The sequence below is a fragment of the Opisthocomus hoazin genome, chromosome 14, assembly GCF_030867145.1.
Source record: "Opisthocomus hoazin isolate bOpiHoa1 chromosome 14, bOpiHoa1.hap1, whole genome shotgun sequence".
Taxonomy (NCBI): domain Eukaryota; kingdom Metazoa; phylum Chordata; class Aves; order Opisthocomiformes; family Opisthocomidae; genus Opisthocomus; species Opisthocomus hoazin.
In genome coordinates this window covers 8,544,055-8,563,789 of record NC_134427.1, presented here as the reverse complement: position 1 = coordinate 8,563,789, position 19,735 = coordinate 8,544,055, and the positions used below count along the sequence as shown (strand labels likewise).

At 40.1% G+C, this 19,735-nt stretch overlaps 2 protein-coding genes across 2 annotated transcripts in view; both read left to right on the top strand.

The window, feature by feature from the left end:
* The window catches only part of ADGRG4 (adhesion G protein-coupled receptor G4), a 39,413-nt gene extending 37,231 nt beyond the window's left edge, over positions 1-2,182 (top strand). The window contains exon 21 of the mRNA XM_075435265.1: positions 647-2,182. Coding sequence (XP_075291380.1) covers positions 647-714 — 68 coding nt within the window. The 3' untranslated portion in view covers positions 715-2,182. The remainder of the gene's footprint in view (positions 1-646) is intronic.
* A 7,696-nt stretch (positions 2,183-9,878) lies between these two features.
* BRS3 (bombesin receptor subtype 3) lies at positions 9,879-17,086 on the top strand. Its single transcript, XM_009941442.2, has 3 exons — positions 9,879-10,501; positions 13,158-13,509; positions 14,085-17,086. Exons 1-3 carry the CDS (start codon positions 10,071-10,073, stop codon positions 14,490-14,492), a joined length of 1,191 nt encoding a protein of 396 aa, XP_009939744.1. The 5' UTR covers positions 9,879-10,070; the 3' UTR covers positions 14,493-17,086.
* Positions 17,087-19,735: the final 2,649 nt, after the last annotated feature.

The following is a 19,735-nucleotide window of genomic DNA, read 5'->3' as shown; positions in this document are numbered from 1 at the left end:
TGTGCACTGTATAGATTAGAATGCAATAGGTTCCATATGGTGACTGTCAAATCCTAACCAATGGAAATAAATAGGAAACCTTTCACTGCTTTGTCTGTGCCAGACTTCGGTTTGGAGTTAATGGCTACATTATGGATGGCTTTTCTGTAGTAAGGAAAGTAAGAAAGCCCTTAAGATCATGCTATGGCTCTTCTCTGAACGGAAAGGAACTCTCTGCTCAGTTTCCACTGTCGGCACCTAAGACATATTCTGCCCTGGGCCAGCTGGATGGCAGTCTCACGGGACTACTTCCAGTTAGGGAGCACTATAGTCTTATCTCATGCATTCCCAAAAGAGTAAAGATCTTGGGGAATACAGAAATCTGAACAGGACCTGCTGTGAGCCTGTTTAACCCAGAACAACCCCGCAGGAGGTTTTGCCTTCCCAGAAGGAGAAATTTTTGCAGTCCCGTATTCTGAAAAAAGGAATGTCTTTATAGGAATTCTGACCTAAGCACCAAACATTTCTGATTGTTTTTGGAAACACAACAATTTCTGTTATTTGCCCAAGGATGTTAAATCAGTGAGTTCTGCATAGACAGGTCTCTTTCTAAACATATTAAACCAAATTATTATAATGGAAAATTTTCCCAATTTCTTTTCCATAGCTGGAATTCATTACAACCCCAGTGCTGTACCTCCAGAAGATGGTGAGACCATACATCCTTGTTCATGAAGAATACTACCCATGGATACAGGGCTGCACTACCCACAGAAAGCAAGATTTTTTCGTTGATACTGAATTTGTTTTCTTCTGATGGTCTAATGAAGGTTCTCTTTGTGGCATGTAGAAATAAACATTGATCTAAATAATTACTTCTAATGTACAATTATCACTCTGAACGCAATTAACAGGGCTAAAATATCCCATGATTCAACTCTCTAGGCTTCAGTGACGTGGCAGCACTGACCATATAAGGACTGGTCCCCCTGTGTTTCCAAGATTAGCGCTCATGTTAAACAGGGACTGGAAACATTATCTTCCTCATCATTAGCCCTTCTCGTAGTTTGTCCTCTTTTTTTTTCTCTTTACACCCTCCTACCAACCCTCTGCTCCCTTCTTCATCTGATGCTTATCCTCAGAACATAATACCCATAATATTGATTTTCAAGTCATATTTTCAAGCCTATTGGCTAACTGTCTCAGGCATGGATGTCTAGGTTCCCCAATCAGTATTTGTCCTTACTTTTTCGGAGATGGACTTGGATCAACTTTTACACATTAAGAAACTGGACTCAGCTTTCCAAGATGCTTGTTTCAGTTGTATGTTTTTATTTTCAGATGTGCTGGCACTGCTGACATGGATTTAGATTTCTAAAGAGATGCAGACGCGTGTTTAAATGTTTGAAAACATTGCCCAGTACCTTCAAATAGAATGTGGAAACAAGAAAAACTGAAATTCCCACCTCTAATGAGTATCCATGTGTATGATAAAGGTTTCAGGTTACCTCTCCTGCAAAAAAAAACCAAACCAAACAACAGCAGATAAAATCCTACCATATTTGGAGGTGGCAATGAAGAAGTTTGCCCTTTAGTAATAGTTTGCTGTGAATACAGCAGGAGATAAACTCCATTTCATAACGTCACCAGAGAAATTTAACTTTCCTCTCTTGCTACAGTAGGGCTTTCTTTCAGCAAATGCATTTGAACCAGTAACTTGCCTGCTCAGCCAAATCCTAGTTTCAGTTTTGAATGCCTTTCTCTGTATCATTCAGGTAAGGATTTTTTGATGATTGCTAATATAGTAAAATACTAACCAGTACCGATGACAGAGAAGTAAAAAAATATAATAGAGGATGTCTTAGAGCTGGTACGTACGATAGCAAATACAAAAGGTTCTTTCATTCTGTGAACAACTCCCACACAGCAATTAGTGGAAAAAGATGAATATTTCAATGTACCGTAGCTACAGCCAGCCTACTTGAAATTAGACAGATCACCTTCAGTTCCTTGGCTTTCTGTGAGAAATGTTAGCATTAAAAACATGCAAACAAGTTCCAAAAACATGCAAACAAGTTCCACCTCGTACCCATTTGTTTCCAACTTGAAATTGCTTTCAATGAGAAAGAAATTTAATACAAAATACAGTTCAGTATGATGGACACTTGAACTAACATTCTTTGCTTGTATTCTTTATTTTCACTAGTAAACTCTTTGTTCCATAATCTGCTGCTGAATACAGGTTTTCCCTGCTTTGCGATGAGCAGGACACACTGTGCCGTGGTGCTGTGTGCTAGAGCTGTGCCTCACCCCCACCCTGCACCCCCGACCCTACCCAGGGCATCCCGCAAGGGTAGGACAGGAGGCTGCGGAGGTCTGTGGAGGAACGGGAGCTTTCATTCTCCCCTGAGTCCCTTTTACACCCGTTTGTCTCGCCTATGATATCAGTAAGTCTCAGTGGATGGACTGTTGGACCCTTTTTGCTTCTTTACCACCCTGCTTTGACCCTCACTGTTCACCTTCATGCTGTAATTCTTTCTGCATGCACTTTATAGACAGAAGGCAACCGGCTTAAATTTAGACTAGACATTAGGTAACAATTTCTATTTTTAAGGAATAAGTGGTCAAGAGAGCACACAGAATTACCATCACTGCAGGTCTTAAAAAACAATCATAGTGATAAGACAAAAATCTGGCAGAACCGGTGTAAGCAAAGTTGATTTTGCCTTAGGGCAAAGCATGGACTGGAAGACCTGTTGAAAGTCCTCCAAACTATTACTCTGATTTAAAATAAAAAGGCAGCAAAAGAGGATCAATATGAGAGCAACATGAGACTGGCCTTGTCTCCTGCATACTGTAATTGTTTTATTACATTCCTCATGAAAGATGAAATGTACCTTGATTTTCTAAGGTTTTTGCTAAATGCCCTCATAACATTATTAAATGATTAGAAGCAACAAAGATTTGGATAAAAGCTGGACAAGCAGTGAGAAAAGTGCCAGAATACTTAAGACGTCTCAGGCTGCCGAGAAATAGCTGGAAATTCTTGGGCAGATCCATCAGCGCGTTTCCTGCTTTGGAGGTGTAACAGCAGGAAGAAGAGCAAGCTGCACAGCGTGCAGCGATGTCAGGTCTCTATTCTTGCTATTGACTTCTTTTCTATTCAAAAAGCAAAATCTGGAAGTAAATTTTTAAAAACCTGTCAACTTGCTTATGTGAAATGCAAAGCGCTATTTGTTCTGGGGAGACGGTTAGCTCACTTCCACTCTCCATCATATGCTTAATGGCTCTTCCAGCTAAACAGTGTATCATTTATGATTCAGGCATGGCATTGTTTAGGCTGTCAGTCAGAATGAAGATGTGTAATTTTCTTTGGGATGAAATAGTATCTTCTGCACCAGCATCATTACATTTGCTTTTCTCCAACATATCTACGCTGACATTCTGTCACAGAATTGTGCATTGATGGTTTTCATGGGGAGAGGACATGCACAAAGACAAATCTAATAAAAAATTGCTGTGCACTTGTGATTCACATCCTAATAATTTTAAGTGATAGGAAAAGTGTCTGCAGCTCTGGCTCGAAAGTGACCTGACGGGCAGAGGTGTGTTACTGACACAAATGCATCCTCCTCCCTGCAGTTCTGATTGTATCAGTTGACTCTGCTCTCTCTCTGAGAATGCAGCAATCGAAAAGCTCCCTTGGTTTCTAAGTCATTCTCATTTACTCCTAGATTGCTTATTTTTAGCAATACACACACCAGGAAATGCGTGCTCTATTTTAAACCGATGAAAAAAGGATTTCTGAAAGTATATTTATCTGCGAAGACAATTATTTGATGCCAGATCTCAGTGGGTTGTTAACAATAGGTTAGACGATGCAAAAGAAATAAAAAATGATAGTAAAATCGCTGCAGCAGCTGTGGTGACTTGGGCAAAACCCTCCCCACTCCCATCTTGCTATTTAGACTGGCACAAAACTCCACCACCCTTCGTACCAGCGAAGTCAGTGGATGTAGATCCAAGGTGTAGGCAGCTCGCTGAAAGGTTGCTGAAGACTTTTTACATCTCCACAGGGACAAGGGGCTAAAGCTGCCTCCTAGCTCAATGTATGTCCAGCTCTTTGATAGCCATGTGATAGATCAATATTACATAGGATGACAGTTAAAGGTCAGTATAGCTTGTTTAAGTTTTCTTCTGACAGCTTATGACCCTACAGTAGTGGTTAGGAATACAGGTTAGCAATACTTGCACCCAAGACGTATAATTCTTTCTAAAACTAGGAGGCAGTTATTATTGGGACAACAAAAGAAGCGTCATTATGGGAAATGGTTTGAGATTAAAAATCAAAATACTGGGAAGATAATTACCTATTGCGTAAGATGATCATTAAGTCTTAGTGCACAATACTCTTTGCTTTTAGGTATCAGAAAGTATTTAGCATGTAATGGCACTCTAATGGTTCTAAATTAAATATATCACTGAGAGTTTCAAGGATGCCCGAAAGAATTATGCTTGCTGTACTACTTCATTGCCTGATTGTTGCTGTAATGGAAGAAATTCAGGGATACATTCCAGTGTTTATTTTTCTCTTTTCTGAGAAATGACACCAGTGGCCATTCCCACACTGAAACTGGATGAGGAAACTCAGGAGGCTGGAAGGGATGAAAGAATGGAGAAACAGGGTAAAAGGTATTTGGAGCAATTGATTAATGACCGTATTTGAGATCCTGCCACAGGCAGACTGAGTCCCACTAATTCCACTGAATAGTCTGGATTTAGACTCTGTAACAAAATCAGAAGCTATTTTCTTAGATTTTAGCCAAGAAGATATCTGTCTTGTTGCTGTATCACTGAATGCTGCTCCTGACAGCTCATCTGAACTGACCTTCCATCTCACCTTCCTAACACTGAGGGCTGGAATGGTGTTATTTTTGCTCCTATACATGCTGATAAGTCTTGTGGTATTTGAAAGTGTAACTGGATAGCTCATCTTCAGTTCCAAAAAACAGGGACGCAGTTCCAGTGAACCATTACTTCAGGATTTTTTGCCCTGAGTCTCAGTGTCTGCACAGGTCCCTCAGCCCTTAGTGCAGAATCAACTTGACACAGGCGATAGGGATGTAACACCAGTAATAAACCAATGTATTTTTCTCCTAAATGGGTAGTCTTTGACAATGAATGGTTACACTCTGCTATGAATGTGACACAGCCAAGGAAATTGTCATTAAAGTGTCCTAAAAAGACATTTTCCCTTTTAACAACTCAGTAGTTGTTTTGTCTCCAACTGCTGAGGACACTGGGCAATGGTAAAAAATCAATATACAGAACAGAGAAGATGTTCCCACTTAGTGGTAAAAAACACCAGACTGACAGACACTGAAACCAAGCTCTTGTGCCCACAAGTGCAGAAACTCAGCACAGGCAGTGCCTTACGTAGCCTCCCTGCCCATGGCCTGACATGCGTAGCTCTGAAAGGGATGCCTGGCGAGACGGGGAGGTGATGTGCTCTCTGCTTAGAGAGGGACTCAGACCTAGCGCACAGAAATGACTCATTCCTGCTCTCCCAGCAGGACAGAGCAGAACTGGAAACAGCGCTGGATGTGTTAGTAATTTGCTTTGAACATGGACTGCTGTCTCTGACATCAGCGCTCGCTCCGGGTGTGCATTCAGGCCTCCCCATTGAATACTTGCCTCCCTGAATGCTAGAACAGGGATTGGGAACACCCAGACAAGGCATACAGCTCATCAAATGGTTGTCATATAAAAGCTTCATTCTTACTATTGATGTGAGTTATGATACTCTTTGTCCCCTCATCTTGCCATTGTTTGTCATGCTATTGGCAGTTTCGATTTAAAGAGAAGACACTAAAGCTGCAACACAGATGCCAAGTCAGAAACAAGGCAGTCACGCACGCCCACCCGTCAGAACGTTGTCTCTAGAGCAGGGACTCCTCTTCCCAATGCAAAGGTGGCAAAGCCAGTTCAGAAAACACTAGGAAGAAAAAGATATTTCAGGTAACATAATTCTAGTTATAACTGCAGAGTCTAACTTATAAGCTCGGGTTGTTAAAGGACTGCAGGTTAGGACTTCTTGATGAAGGACAAAAAGCCTTCCTTCACCTTTATGTCAAAAGAAGACGACACAAAAGGAAGGCTACTGAGATTTGCTGGAAGGGAAAGATATACATTGATCTGGGCAGAGTGCTAGGCTTCAAATCTGTTTTCTACCTCCAAGGAAGAGTAAGAGGAACATGCCCGTAGTGACCCAGTGGCAAAGTCCTGCTCTGCGCTGCTCTGCGCTGAACAGTCTGGGCACGTGGATAGTAATCAGGCTCATCCATCGAAGAGACCTTAATCTAAGAAAAGCCTTTTATAAGAGAGGATGTCACAATGGAGTCTACCAAAATTCAGGACTAGGATAGACAAGCTGTTTGGTATCTCTCTGCCATTAAAACCCAAAGAACATAAACGTCAGTTTGCTCAGCGGAGAGACAGAAAGATACATCAGCCAGCAATAAACAGATGGCAAAATTGCTAGGAGAGACAATTAAAGCAAGGGTCGAAAATGAGTTTGAGACATAAAAGAAGAATTAAGACAACTAAATAGTTCTATGCAGAAATGATACAAATAAAGACCTAAGAAAGTGAGTTAAAATAATCCCCCCAAAACCAGGCTGGCTAATATAGCTGTAGTTCATTGTGTATCAGTTTTGTGTTCCTAGCTCTCGAGTTACAAAGCATTTCAAACATCTTTTTTGTAAATAATGATTAATGCAGCATGATCAATGTATACTGAAATAACAAAAAGACACTACACAAAATAATTTCAGTTATGGAAGATCAATTTCTTTGATGGGAGTGAAGATTTTGGCTGTTTCCTCCATATTTTGGCTTGGTGCAGAGCAAATGGTTCTGAGATTTTTCTGAGTGGGTGACACTACGCAGAACATGGAAATGACTTAAGTCAGCAGTCACACTGCATTAAAACAGAAAATTTGCATTAAAAATACAGCTAAATTATATACTCTTGAGTATTTTACTCAGGTTTGGGGTTTTTTTTTGCAGCATGGAGTTCAAAAGGAACATTCATTTTCTGTGAAGCCTGGTACTTGAAACAATAGCCAGAATTACCTGAATTGCTTTTCTCTTCGCACCAGAAGACAGAGTTCTAAAATAACGCCTTAGAGTTGTTTACAGTTTGGAATAATGATGCCATTCTCTTCCTTTTCAGCTGGATTTGCACAACTGAAAGCTATTTGAATCTGTGTTAAAAACACAGTGTGTTTTCTCCTGCCTGGTTTCTACCCATGACACCTCTGAAGAGCACACAAAAGTGATGAACAGAAACACTGAAATTCTACCATCATAAACAAATTTCATATTTAATGCTTACTATCTGTCCTTTAGATTCTTGTTGGGTCTAGAGAATGTTATTTTGTGTGCTTTTTCAAAGTAGTATTGTTCACCTCCTAATGAGTGACTAAGCATCTTATGACCTATAAAAAGAGAACCTGGCTAAACCTGCAGTAATACAAGGGCTGTAAGAAGAATTGTGAGAAACAAAGGAGCTTCCTTCTGCCAGATTCCCCCAAGGAGGCAGAAAGCTGGGAAAAATACAATCTCTCAGTAGAAAGAGAAAACCAAGTAGAAATTAAAGCTGCTGTGAGCTGGATTAGACATATATACTGTGGTCTATTAGACAGGGAGCAGCAAAGAGAGAGAGCAGCAAAAATGCGTCTGTGCTTCTAGGTAATGCAGGCTTCTAAAGTGTGAAGCGTCAGACTGAGCATTCAGGTTCAGAGACATGAAATCAGGTCCGGTTTGGAATAACAGCACATGAAGTACCGGAGTAAACACAATTTTAAGCCCTTGCCGCTTTCTGGGGTTGCTTTCATCTGTGGTACATGTCGGTGTCCTCAAGAGGTTTAAACACGGGTTGGGAGGTTTGTCACCTTTTCTCCACCTTTCCTACCTCAGTCATCCCCAAACCAACTGCTGGGAGCATCTCATAGCTCAGAAGTCTCCAGTCCTCTGGATTCTCTCTTACACAGAGGGCTATCAGCTCAGGTCCTCTATCCTCCTCTACAAAATAATCAAGTGGCAGAATAAACCGAGCCTCAGATTTCACATTGTCAGCCCAAATCTCTCTGACGCCTCTGAAAGCTCTGGGACTGTAAGAGGTTGGGATCTACGCTGCTAGCTGAACTTTGGTGCACCAACAAACCTCTAGCGCAGTTCAAGGGAAGTAACAAGCTTCTTTCAGCTGAATTCCAGTTTCAGCTAAACACTTCATGTTTCGTTCAGATGCTACCCTTGAGTATTCAACGCTTGGTGGAGAGCAATTAGTTCCCAATGTTTGGTGATACCCTGCTTCTCCTATATAGGAAATCTAAACATTTTATGTAACTATCTGACATTAAGCTGTCACAATCTGCTACATTTGCTGAACTCTATATTAAATATAATGCACAGTACTACACCAGTGTGGGTGGACAACATAATCGGGCATCCTCAAAGGCACCTAAATCTGTGAGCAACCTACATACTGTGCCTGCATAAAAGGACATATTATGGTTGATCGTGACAAGAACTTCTCTTCTAAAAGTACTTTCAAAAAATGTAATTTTAATTTTTAACCCATGCATCCCTTTCGTACCAGTGACTCCTTCTTCCACCTGGCCACAGCACTGGTCTTCCACCTGATCCACCATCTACCATCTGCCATCTGGTCTATCACTGTCTGATACCTATGGCAGAGTTGCGCTTGCAAAGATTGGGATTGGGAGAGGAGAAATTAGACTTTTCATGCATAGTACTTAGAGGACTTTTTTTGAGCAAATGAAACAAAATTGATTTTGTGTGTGCAGCTAAAGGGACGTGGCTATAAGCTTGCTTTTGTGATTTGAGCAGGGCACATCCTCCACTTGAACATCACAGCTGGAGGAACAATCTGGAGGAAAACATACTCCAGCTACTGATCTTCATTTTCAAGGCATAAAGCTCACCCCTTTGACATCCTTTCCACTTCCATTAGTTAGAAATAGGATACTACGTTTCTTCATTTCAGGAGATTTAACCCAATAGGTCACACTCCTCATACCTTAGTTTACATTAAAGTTAGTCAGAGGTTTATCACAGAGCATTTTCAGATTTGACTGTTGACTAATCTAAAGATAAGAAAACCAATAGTTCTAACATTTTTGATTATCATCATGAAAAGTTTTTTTTTTCTCCCAGAAGATTTGAATCACCAGTTGTACCATCCAAAGCCAATAAATACACGGATTATTGAAAGATAACAGACTTCTGTACAGCAACTATCTAAAAAACTGTTCAAACTTCAGCATAAGTCGTGATTTTGATGGCAATGGGACTGTTTCAAGGGACAAACCTAAGCTTTAATATAAATGTTAGCAGAATTATGGTGATAAAATTCTCTCTCATATCGGCTTCTGGAAGGTCACTGCATTTCTGTGATGGAAATGCTAATCAGAGCATAGACAAGCACAAGCTGTCTCTACGGCTTTTTCAACAAATACTATCTATATTCTGAGATATTTTAGCTGCCGTTAAGGTATACTGTAGAGTTTTATGTTAAATTAGTACAGACTATGTTTACCTGTACTATTGAGAAAACTATTTCAGGTTTTCATTTTATTTCCTTTTTAGAATATTTTGAAAAATATTAACAAACATTTGCTAGGTAATATGCAAACTCTAATGCTACAGTAATTACAATACAATATTTACTTGCCAGATTCCTCCAAGAAAAAAACAACATTTCAGCTAATATCTTTAAAGAAACCCCTTTTCTCTTTTTTCCTCCTCCCTCTCTGCTCCACTAGATGAAAAGCCAATAAAAAAATTCTCCACCTCCTACACAGTTCAGAACAAGATCTGTGTGCATTTCTCCTAGGCATGTTTTGAGACTCAGAAGGGGATGAAAGTAGATAATGTGCAACGGGAATCTTAATTCCAGACACAATTCTGTACCTTTCTATTGACCTTGCTGATATGCTGCAAGCTAAATATTAAACCATTTTTTGATCAATTTAAGTCCAGCCTGGAGAGAAGAAACAGTTAAAGAAATGTCTCAAGTATACTTGCATTCAGCTAATCAGACTTTGTGTGTATCTACAAATGGTACAGAACTGAAATCAATCATTGACAATGAAACCGCAAATGAAAAATGGACCGAAGACTCGTCTCCAGGATTAGAAATACTGTGCACAATTTATGTTACATATGCTGTGATCATTTCAGTGGGTCTCCTTGGAAATGCTATACTCATCAAAGTCTTTTTCAAGATTAAATCAATGCAGACGGTTCCAAACATCTTCATCACCAGCCTGGCATTTGGAGACCTACTGCTTTTATTAACTTGTGTGCCTGTAGATGCAACACGTTACATTGTGGATACCTGGCTCTTCGGAAGAATTGGGTGCAAGCTGCTATCTTTTATCCAGTTAACCTCAGTTGGAGTATCAGTGTTTACCCTGACTGTTCTCAGTGCTGACAGGTGGGTCTGATGCGACTGATTTGCCAGGAGATACCGCAGGTGTGAAGGTAGAAATGAATAAAGAGCAGAAATGATCATTTTGCACAATATTAAATAGCACATTGTAATAGACTAAAAAAAATAATCACTCTTCCTTTTAATTTTAGAATGCGTTTTAGAAAAATTGGAGCTGTTCTTTTTAATGGAGTGAAGTGAGAAAGAGTCTTTAAGTCTGTTGACCTTTTATTAGCTTGCAGTACAGTACAGGGTTTTTTTCTCAATTGCACAGAAAAAGGAAATTGCTTAAGGCAGGAATAGACAGTATATTGGTGCTATCTAGTGGTGCACTAAAGTAGTCAGTGAAGATAAAAAATAAAACTATGAGAATGACTGTGTGTGACTCCTTTGTCCTATGCACTCAGTGAGGCTCTAAAATCCTGGAACATGAAAGACTGACATGTGGGGTAAAAAGCCACAAGTAAACAGACCACACTGGGGGGGCAAATTAATGAGTCTCAGGATCTGATGGTTACTGCAATGCTATAGTAATTTTCAGCTTGATAAGTGCTTAGTGTGAGATAATATGTCACAATTTGAGTATTTTCTCTCATAGTTCTCATATCTTTTCCAGAGATGTTTTAGCCCAGAGGAAATTAAACTCAGGTTACAATGACAGCACTGCTGGTAGGGATCACTGCTCCCATCTCACTGTTGTCAGGAGCTGCTGAACAATCAGTTTTCTCTGCACCTTGCTTCTGAATGAACAAAACTAAGATGAGATTTCAGTCCAATCATCATGAGCATGTCAAGGAGCAGAAAAAGCCAAAATTAATTTTACCATTAAGAAATAAAAAGATTCTCATCTCATATGCCAGTAATCATGACTGCATGTAATACCAAGCAGTTCACACATCCAGACTTTAAATCCCAAGCAGTGCTACTGTAACTGGACTCCAAAATAAATCAGCCAACATAGGAAAGGCAAGGCCACACTGGGTCAGATCAAGGGTCCTTGTAGGCCAGTACCAGTGTCCAGCAGTGGTAGTATAAGGACAAGAAAGACAGATAGGAAGAATAAGAACCACTGTCCAACACTACACTTCTACTCTAAGCCTTCAGACACACTCCTGAGCAGATGTGTTTTCTGTCTATTTAATAACCTTAATGGATTTTTCTTCTAGATACTTGTCCAGTCCTTCCTGTTTTAGCAGTGACTTTCACTGCCTGTTGCGTAAACAACTCCTCTTTTCTGTTTTGCATGTGTCTTCATTTGATGGCCCTGGCTCTTGTGCCGGAAGAGAAAGTGATCCCTATCCATCTCTCCAGGCTATTCATGTTATATCTCATCCTTAGTTTGGGTTTTTTTGAGTTAAGGTGTGCAGGGCAGCACATGGTGTTGAAGAGTTGCATGAACCAGAGATACAGATAATTGCACGATAGTCTCTTTTGCTCTCCACTGTTTTCCCAATTATTCCTAACATTTTGCTTTTTTGTTGGTTCTTTAGGGTTTGATGTGTGGGGTTTTTTTTACTACTGCTGAATATTAAGCAGATGTTTTCACTGAACTATCTATGAAAGCTCCAAGGTCTTGGTCCTGTATGAAGTCAGTTGAGAATCCATCATTTAGACACTTCCTTATGTATCTGACTCTTCATGGTAGCTGTTCTGTAAATACTCCATGCTACATTTTCACAGGGTAACTATACAGTGAACTTACTGAAAAAGCTCAGACCATCAGTCACATGTGCAATGTCAGACTATCACACTCCAGTATGCTAGAAGAGCTCGAAGTCAATAAAAATGGTATTTATTTGATAAGTCCAGTTTGCAGTTTTCTATTTAAATTTGCCTGGAGGAGAAAAAGACAAGATCCTCAGTTGTGCAAAATGGTACAACTAAGCTGTCTTACCCTCTGGATCCTTTTTCATTGCCTTTCCTTTCATGCCAGTCTTGTGCCCTTGAAGGGTTCTCTTCTTCCTGCGTCACCGGGAGTCGCTGACACTTTGGGAGCAGTGTATATTCTTTCCTGTGCTTCACCCCCCTTCGTGGCAGTTGGTCCTTTTTCCATGTCCTATTTCCACACAGATTTTCACACATCCATAGATTTACCCAGGTTTTTCTCATATGTCTGACTCAGTCCACATGGTGCAGAATCACAGCCATGAATCAACAGCAGTGTTAGCTCCTGTTTTATAAATATGAATTAATACCGGAGCATTATTTTGAGTCAGATCACTGCACTCAGCTAGGATCTTAAGAACACGGAAGAAAGGAGGGGCATACGTCCTTGCTTTCACATATTTATAAAATAGTTAACCTGCTTCATACCTTTACTAGTTTTGCATACTAATTCCATCATTTACCTTTCTGGGCAGCACCATAAAAATAGGAGAGATGATTGCCCTTGCTGATCCTAATCCACACAGTAGAAGTCATCTTTAGTTAGGGAGACTTTAACGACAAGTCCTGCCAGCCAATTCATTAAAACACATGTTTAAAACGAACTTTTACATTTTCCTCTTCATTACAAAGAGCTAGTATCTGATTTGTTTTTCAAGACAATTCTGCCACCCTTAGTTTAGCAAGAACAGGGATGGCTTCATCCTCAAGAAGTCTGCATTGTCAGTGTTTGCATTATAACTGTATTTATTCTGACAGTGATGTTGGTTGGTTTTAGGTACAGAGCCATCGTTAAGCCCTTGGAACTGCAGACTTCAGACGCACTCCTCAAGACCTGCTGTAAAGCTGGATGTGTTTGGATCATCTCCATGATATTTGCTATCCCAGAGGCTGTTTTTTCAGATTTGTATTCTTTCAGCTATCCTGAGAAAAATGTAACTTTTGAGGCATGTGCCCCCTATCCTGTATCTGAGAAGATCCTGCAGGAAGCTCACTCCCTGGTTTGCTTCTTAGTGTTCTATATTGTGCCCTTAGCTGTCATTTCTGTCTACTATTTTCTTATCGCCAGAACTTTATATAAAAGTACATCCAACATGCCAGCAGAAGAACATGGTCATGCCCGTAAGCAGGTAAGCTCTGATCAAGCACTACCATGTCCCATTTTCCAAAATCTATCATGCTGATTAAGTCTGAATGCTTGAGCACAAAACCTTTACTGATAATAGGGTAAAAAGCTCCATAAACTCAGCCCATATTAGCAATCCAAATTCAGCTATCCACTTACACACGTGCTCATGACTCATTAACTTAATTGTGAGTGTGCACACCTTCCTAACGAGGGATGGGGTTTGTTTTTTGCTTTACTATGAATGCATTAAACGCAGGAGTTACAACATTGAATTGTAAACACTGAGACCTCATCCATGTGAGCTGACACATTAACTATTGCACTTTTAAATCCCAGTCTAGATGAGATTGCCACGGGATATATAATGGAAAGGGAATGTGCTCTGCACTGGAAATACTTTGTCAAAAAAATTATGAAATTGATTTTTCTGTTGATTTCTTGGGGTTTTATTTGTATTTTGCTTTTTTTGGTCACTAATGCATTTAGATTTCTAGACTCCTTTGAAAATCAGCACCAACTACATAACTATGTGCTACTAATTGTTACTAATAACAGATATGCATTATTTTCTTGTAGATTGAATCCCGCAAGAGAGTTGCAAAAACAGTGCTGGTGCTTGTTGCTTTGTTTGCCTTTTGCTGGTTGCCTAACCACGTCCTCTACCTATACCGCTCTTTTACATACCATGCTTCCGTGGATGCTTCCACCTTTCATCTGATAGCTACTATTTTTTCCCGTGCCTTGGCCTTCAGCAATTCCTGTGTCAATCCTTTTGCTCTTTATTGGCTGAGTAAAAGTTTCCGGCAACATTTCAAAAAGCAAGTCTCCTGCTGCAAGGCAAGATTTCGTACAAAGCCTCCCAGTGCTGCCCACAGTAATACACCTACCAGAGCCCTGTCAGTCACGGGCAGCACACATGGCTCAGAAATCAGTGTGACACTGCTAACAGATTATAGTATCACAAAAGAAGAGGAAAGTGTTTAGTCTGTCTAGGACGAAGCACAGAAACTGAGCTTTTGCAATCAAGTCACTACTACCAGGAGCCTGGAAAGAGGTGCCATGCCTTGCGCTGTCCATGCAAGCATTTTCATAAGGAGTTCCACATTTTTTTAAATATACAATAAAGAAACAAACTGTGTGGGAGAAGATGCTGCAACAGGTGAACTTTCCAGCGTAAGCTCAAAGGGGTTGCTCATGTTCCCAAGCACAAACACGGATCCCTACCTGGAATTCCTGGACTGGGCAGGACAGGAGTCAGCAGAGTTGGTGCGAGGATTGGCTGGGAGGATGGTTTTGTTCTTGGTGATTTGTTCTTGAATTGTGACGGAGAGCTCCCTCTGTCAAATATTTGCATCTACAGCAAGCAAGCAAAACCACGTATCTTCAAAACACAATCAGCCAGGAAGATTTCTGATTTATTTCTTTTCTCGTCTTGAATGTTAAAAACTGGTAAACACAGAAATTGGTAAACACAGAAATTGGTAAACACAGAAACATTGGTAATCAGAAAGCATGATAACATGAAAGAAAGCTAACGTTTGTAGTACGATGTGGTAAAAAAGAAAAAGCATTATGGGCCAGATCCGCACTAGCCTTTGCTCTGCCAGTGACTTTGAAACTCTGGGTGAGATCTGACTGCTGTGGAGAGGATGCCCTTCTCAGTTCCTAAGGAAGTCAAGGGAAGCAGCAGGCGATCATTGCTCTTGAAAAGCTATAATCATCTTTAACCACACTTGTAAAATTCTTTGCGATCGATGGGTAAAACATCTCAACAGTGCAGAGTTCTTTATTGTTATAGTGATTTAACATCAAGAAATTGGGGTGGTTTTACAGTTCTAGTTTCGATTTATACTGCACTTCTGAACCGAACTGCTCAAATGTCCCCTCCTGCCTTACTTTGCTCTGTCTCCCACTCACTCAAGTGGTCTTGAGTGCACAACCTGGATTTCTCTCCAATGAAACAGTGCGTCCAGTCCACGGAACGAGACTAGAGCGAGTTTGAAGTAAAGCCCCCCACAGTGTACGGTGTGGGGGTCAGACTAACCATTGCCCTCCACAGATCCTCTCCTGCTGTAGTGCACGTGGTCGTATCTAAGAGGTCTGCACATTTTCTAGCATGCTGGAAGAGCTGGATTCTTCTATTGTACTAATTTTCTATTCTTGAAGTTACACAAGTAATATCCCTTCTCAATAATAGGATAGACTGTCTTTATGAGATAGGCCTTCTGCTCTCAAATCCACTGATTTTCTGACTCTGCATGCAGAGGCAAGTCAGTGACAGCCTGTCATGGGCAGCCTGTGCATCCCTAAAAAGCTCAGCAGCACTGCTGGAAGGGACTGTCTTCCCATCAGGATATACAGGAGGCAAGTATTCCTAACCTATGTTACAAAAATGTTGAATGACACTTCTTTTTATGAATTTTGTGTACACTGAACCAAAATTTTGTTCTGTGGGAGTTTGTGATAGAAAACACAATTGATTTTCCATTGCTTAAACTAAGGGACTTCTTTCTCAAAAAAGAATTTGTGCATCCAAGTATAGAAGAGAGGTTGCAACATATGAATTAAACAAAATAGTGCTGTCAGTCACAGAAGTTTCAATTTTAACTAACCCTTGAAGATATAACATCCCTCCAGCTGCACAGAGCCCCTAACGACACATGGCTGGAAATCCATCCAACCATGCACCATTATTTGAGTGCATAAGATAAGAAAACCTATTTGCAGTCTCTTTCTGTCGACTGTCCTAATCAGAACAATAAAACCAAACTATAAATCCCAAGGGCATTGGAATACAACCTCTGTTGTCATCTTAAACCAGTTTAATGACAGTCCATTTTAATCCCATCAGGCCTGGCCTTATTTTACTACATTCTTCATGTTACAAGCTGCCAGGTTGTAAGCACTGATTTTCAAACGGATTCTCCCTTTTATTGTACCAATTGTACACCAGGATAGGACCACTGAAATAGATGGAAATATAACAGCACAGAAATACAATTCATGGCAAAGCAGACTGCAGAGACCTTATTTTACTCTCTTTGTCTTAATATAACACATTCCCTGGTAGTGAGCTATGTACAAATGTAACAGATGTATTGCAATGATATTTTCCCCTTCCCTTTTTTCTTAATGGAGATGCAGGGTGAGACTGAAATAAGTAAATAAGCCTACACACTGAGGAGCCTACTTTTATCTTCCTCGATCTTGCTATAGGGAATTCTAAACAAAAGAAAAATAAACAAACATTACATGTCCATACATCATTCTTTTTTCTAGCTTACTAAAGCCTTTGGAAAACAAATCTGCCACATGTTTCTGGACTTCACAATTTGTCTCTGTTGGAGACCAAATTACCCACTGCAAAATCCTTCGCTACACCTCACAGTAGTACTTAAAAACCACGGTTTCCTTATTCACCATTTTCCTTGCTTTGCATGCAGCTACTTCTTACTTGTGTAACTACTCCTGTAAGTGGCTGGTCTATTGCTAATATATCCTGTTAGCAAATTTATGTTTTTGCTATATGCTGGATGTGTTTTGGTTAAAGACTGGCAATATTTCAAGCCATAATATAACTATTGTGTGCATTTTATGCTTTTATAATTCTGTGTTTTCAAATCTTCATGACACGTTGTATTGGAGTGATATATTGGTCAACATTCATTTTTATTTAAACAATCTGATATTATTCATTCCATCTATTCCCCCATTTCCTCCACATTACCGTAACTGGATTGAGGGGAAAAGGGTTGATTCCTCTGCAACCTTTTCTCAGTGTTCCAAAAACCAGTTCTTTCACCCCTAGGTAATACAAGTGTAGTTCTATAAGAGCATATGGGAATAATGCCTATTTACAGAAATATTGAGTGCTATTTAGCATAGGACTGGCACAAATAATTAGGGTTTTACTATTTTTATTCACAGTGGAAGAACAGGTAGAAAAAAGGGACTACGTACTGAAAGGCAAGACTCCATCAAAGGTCTTGTTGATGTGGAGTCTTACTAAGTAAACACGATTTCTAGGATGTACCTTTGTTATAGTTTGTTTCGTGAATGAGATGTACACATTAACGACTTTAATGCATACAAATGTAACAATTAATGGTTGCATCAGCAACAGGTTCAGTATCAGTACTCTAATTTGTGCTGTCACTATGAGATGCTGGTTTAGTTTAAAAAAAAATTCCACAAAAATGAACAAAACCATGTCAAAGCAGGGATGTAGTGTAACAGATTGCACCTCCAGCAAATGGCACAAAATTTAAGTCAGTTATGAAATTGTAGCCATTTTAAAGCTCACACTTCTGTTTTCATAGAGGGTATTGTTTTATTTTACATGGTTAAATATGGGCTGCCTGCTGACACTTCTGTGTTTCTGCTAAGAATATTACAGTTCAAGAATAAGCTAAAGCTACACACAGCTACATCACTTACACATTTCAGTCAGCGGTACTTATAACTGAAAAAAAATACAGGCTTTAACCAGCGTTTAGTTATGGGCTCTGCCACAGACGGTCCCCTCAGTGCAAGGTCCACTGTTTTGTGCAATTTCCTTTTTCAGCTTAGGAAAGAATACTGAATTTTTAGCACATCTGGATCTGGTCCTGTCATTTTTCAGACCCTGAAGACTGCTCTTCACTCTCACTAGTCTGTGTAACAGCTACAGGCTCTAGCCCCATGGAAAGCCCAAAGAGGGCTAACCTCTCTGTACTTAATCACTAGTTACCGCCTCCTTGATTTAACATAACAAAGCATTTCAAGAAAAGTGTTAATTCTTTACCTAATTAAGTATTAGCTAGTGAATTGCTGGTTCCCCTCTAACAGACAGCAAAACACCACTTCACTAAAACCAAGATTTTGGTACTTTTAGTAGGTGGCATCTCTAGATCAACAATCAGCTCTCATGAACCAAGATTGCCTTTTATCATACAGAAGTCAGACACAGATACAAAATGAACATGATGATGCCTCCTTTTAATACTTACTTTGAGACATTTTGTCAGGATTTAAAACACCATCTCTTGACAGCTTAGACTGATCCGAGCTGCGTAATGCTCGAGCTCTTTGTGCCATCCCCAGAACATGCAGCTTGCAGCAGCAGTACTTGTGCGGCCACAAATCATATCATTTCAAGTATATGGCTGTGGGGAAAGCTGTCTTGACTCAAAAACATGACGAGTTTTCAGCCGAATTAGCTCCTTCAGCTGGCTCCCTGTGCTGTCTTTACTGCAGAGGAAGAGAACAGATGGTGGCGACATGGTAAGAACCTGTGCGGCAGTAGCTGCCATCACGCATGCTGTTATCTGTGGAAAGTGCGAGGGAATTTGAGGTAGTGTGTCCTCACGGCTACATTAAAGTGTGCAGATCACATATACCATGCACTAACCCTGCTGCACACAAGCACGCTCTCACTTCCATCAGATTGAGATTAAATTTGCATCTCCTACTCCCCAGAACAGTGCCCCAAAGACTTGCTGTAGGCAGATCTGCACACTAGGGAAATCTGCACTGTGTGGTCACAGAGCTCACTACATTTATTTAGGTTACGAATGTAAAAAACTTCACCAAAATCAAATAAGCAGTTTAAGAACTAAATTGTGTCGCTCTTACAATCTTTAAGGCTATGATTATCTTACTTTCAAACACATACCCAATTCCAATCTTTATAAGTAAGCACAATCTGTGGTAAGCCTCTCATGCTCCTCAACAAAATCCAATACCTACTTGAGAGCTAACACAAATGTCTCTTAAACTGTCAGTTTATAAGCGATCGCAAAACAATCTTTGGACGACTATTGTAACAGCCCTGCCAAGAGAAAATTCTTCAGGCATGAAAGATGAAAGATGTCATTAACCAGGCTGGATGTTCTTTGTGTAACAGCCAAAGGTTACTACAAGTCTATATACCCTCAGCAATTTCATCTGACGGTCTGTGACCAGCCAGTTAGCTGATGTCGGTCTCTCCCTACAGACCTTCACAAGCTCGGGATTGTGTCTTTGTTTATATTATCACTCCAGTCTGTACAGCAGTAAAGATATATTTGTTCATGGAATACTCATTTCCAGAAAAGTTCTGTACTGAATATCATTTTCATTTCTGAGCAGAAAGATTGCTTTGCCTCTGGCAACCAGCCACTGCCAGCTAAATTTTCATTTAAAACACGTGCACTGTTTCAGTACCTGGGTTTTATAGCTCTAGGTTGAAATCTGCAAAACAAAACCTG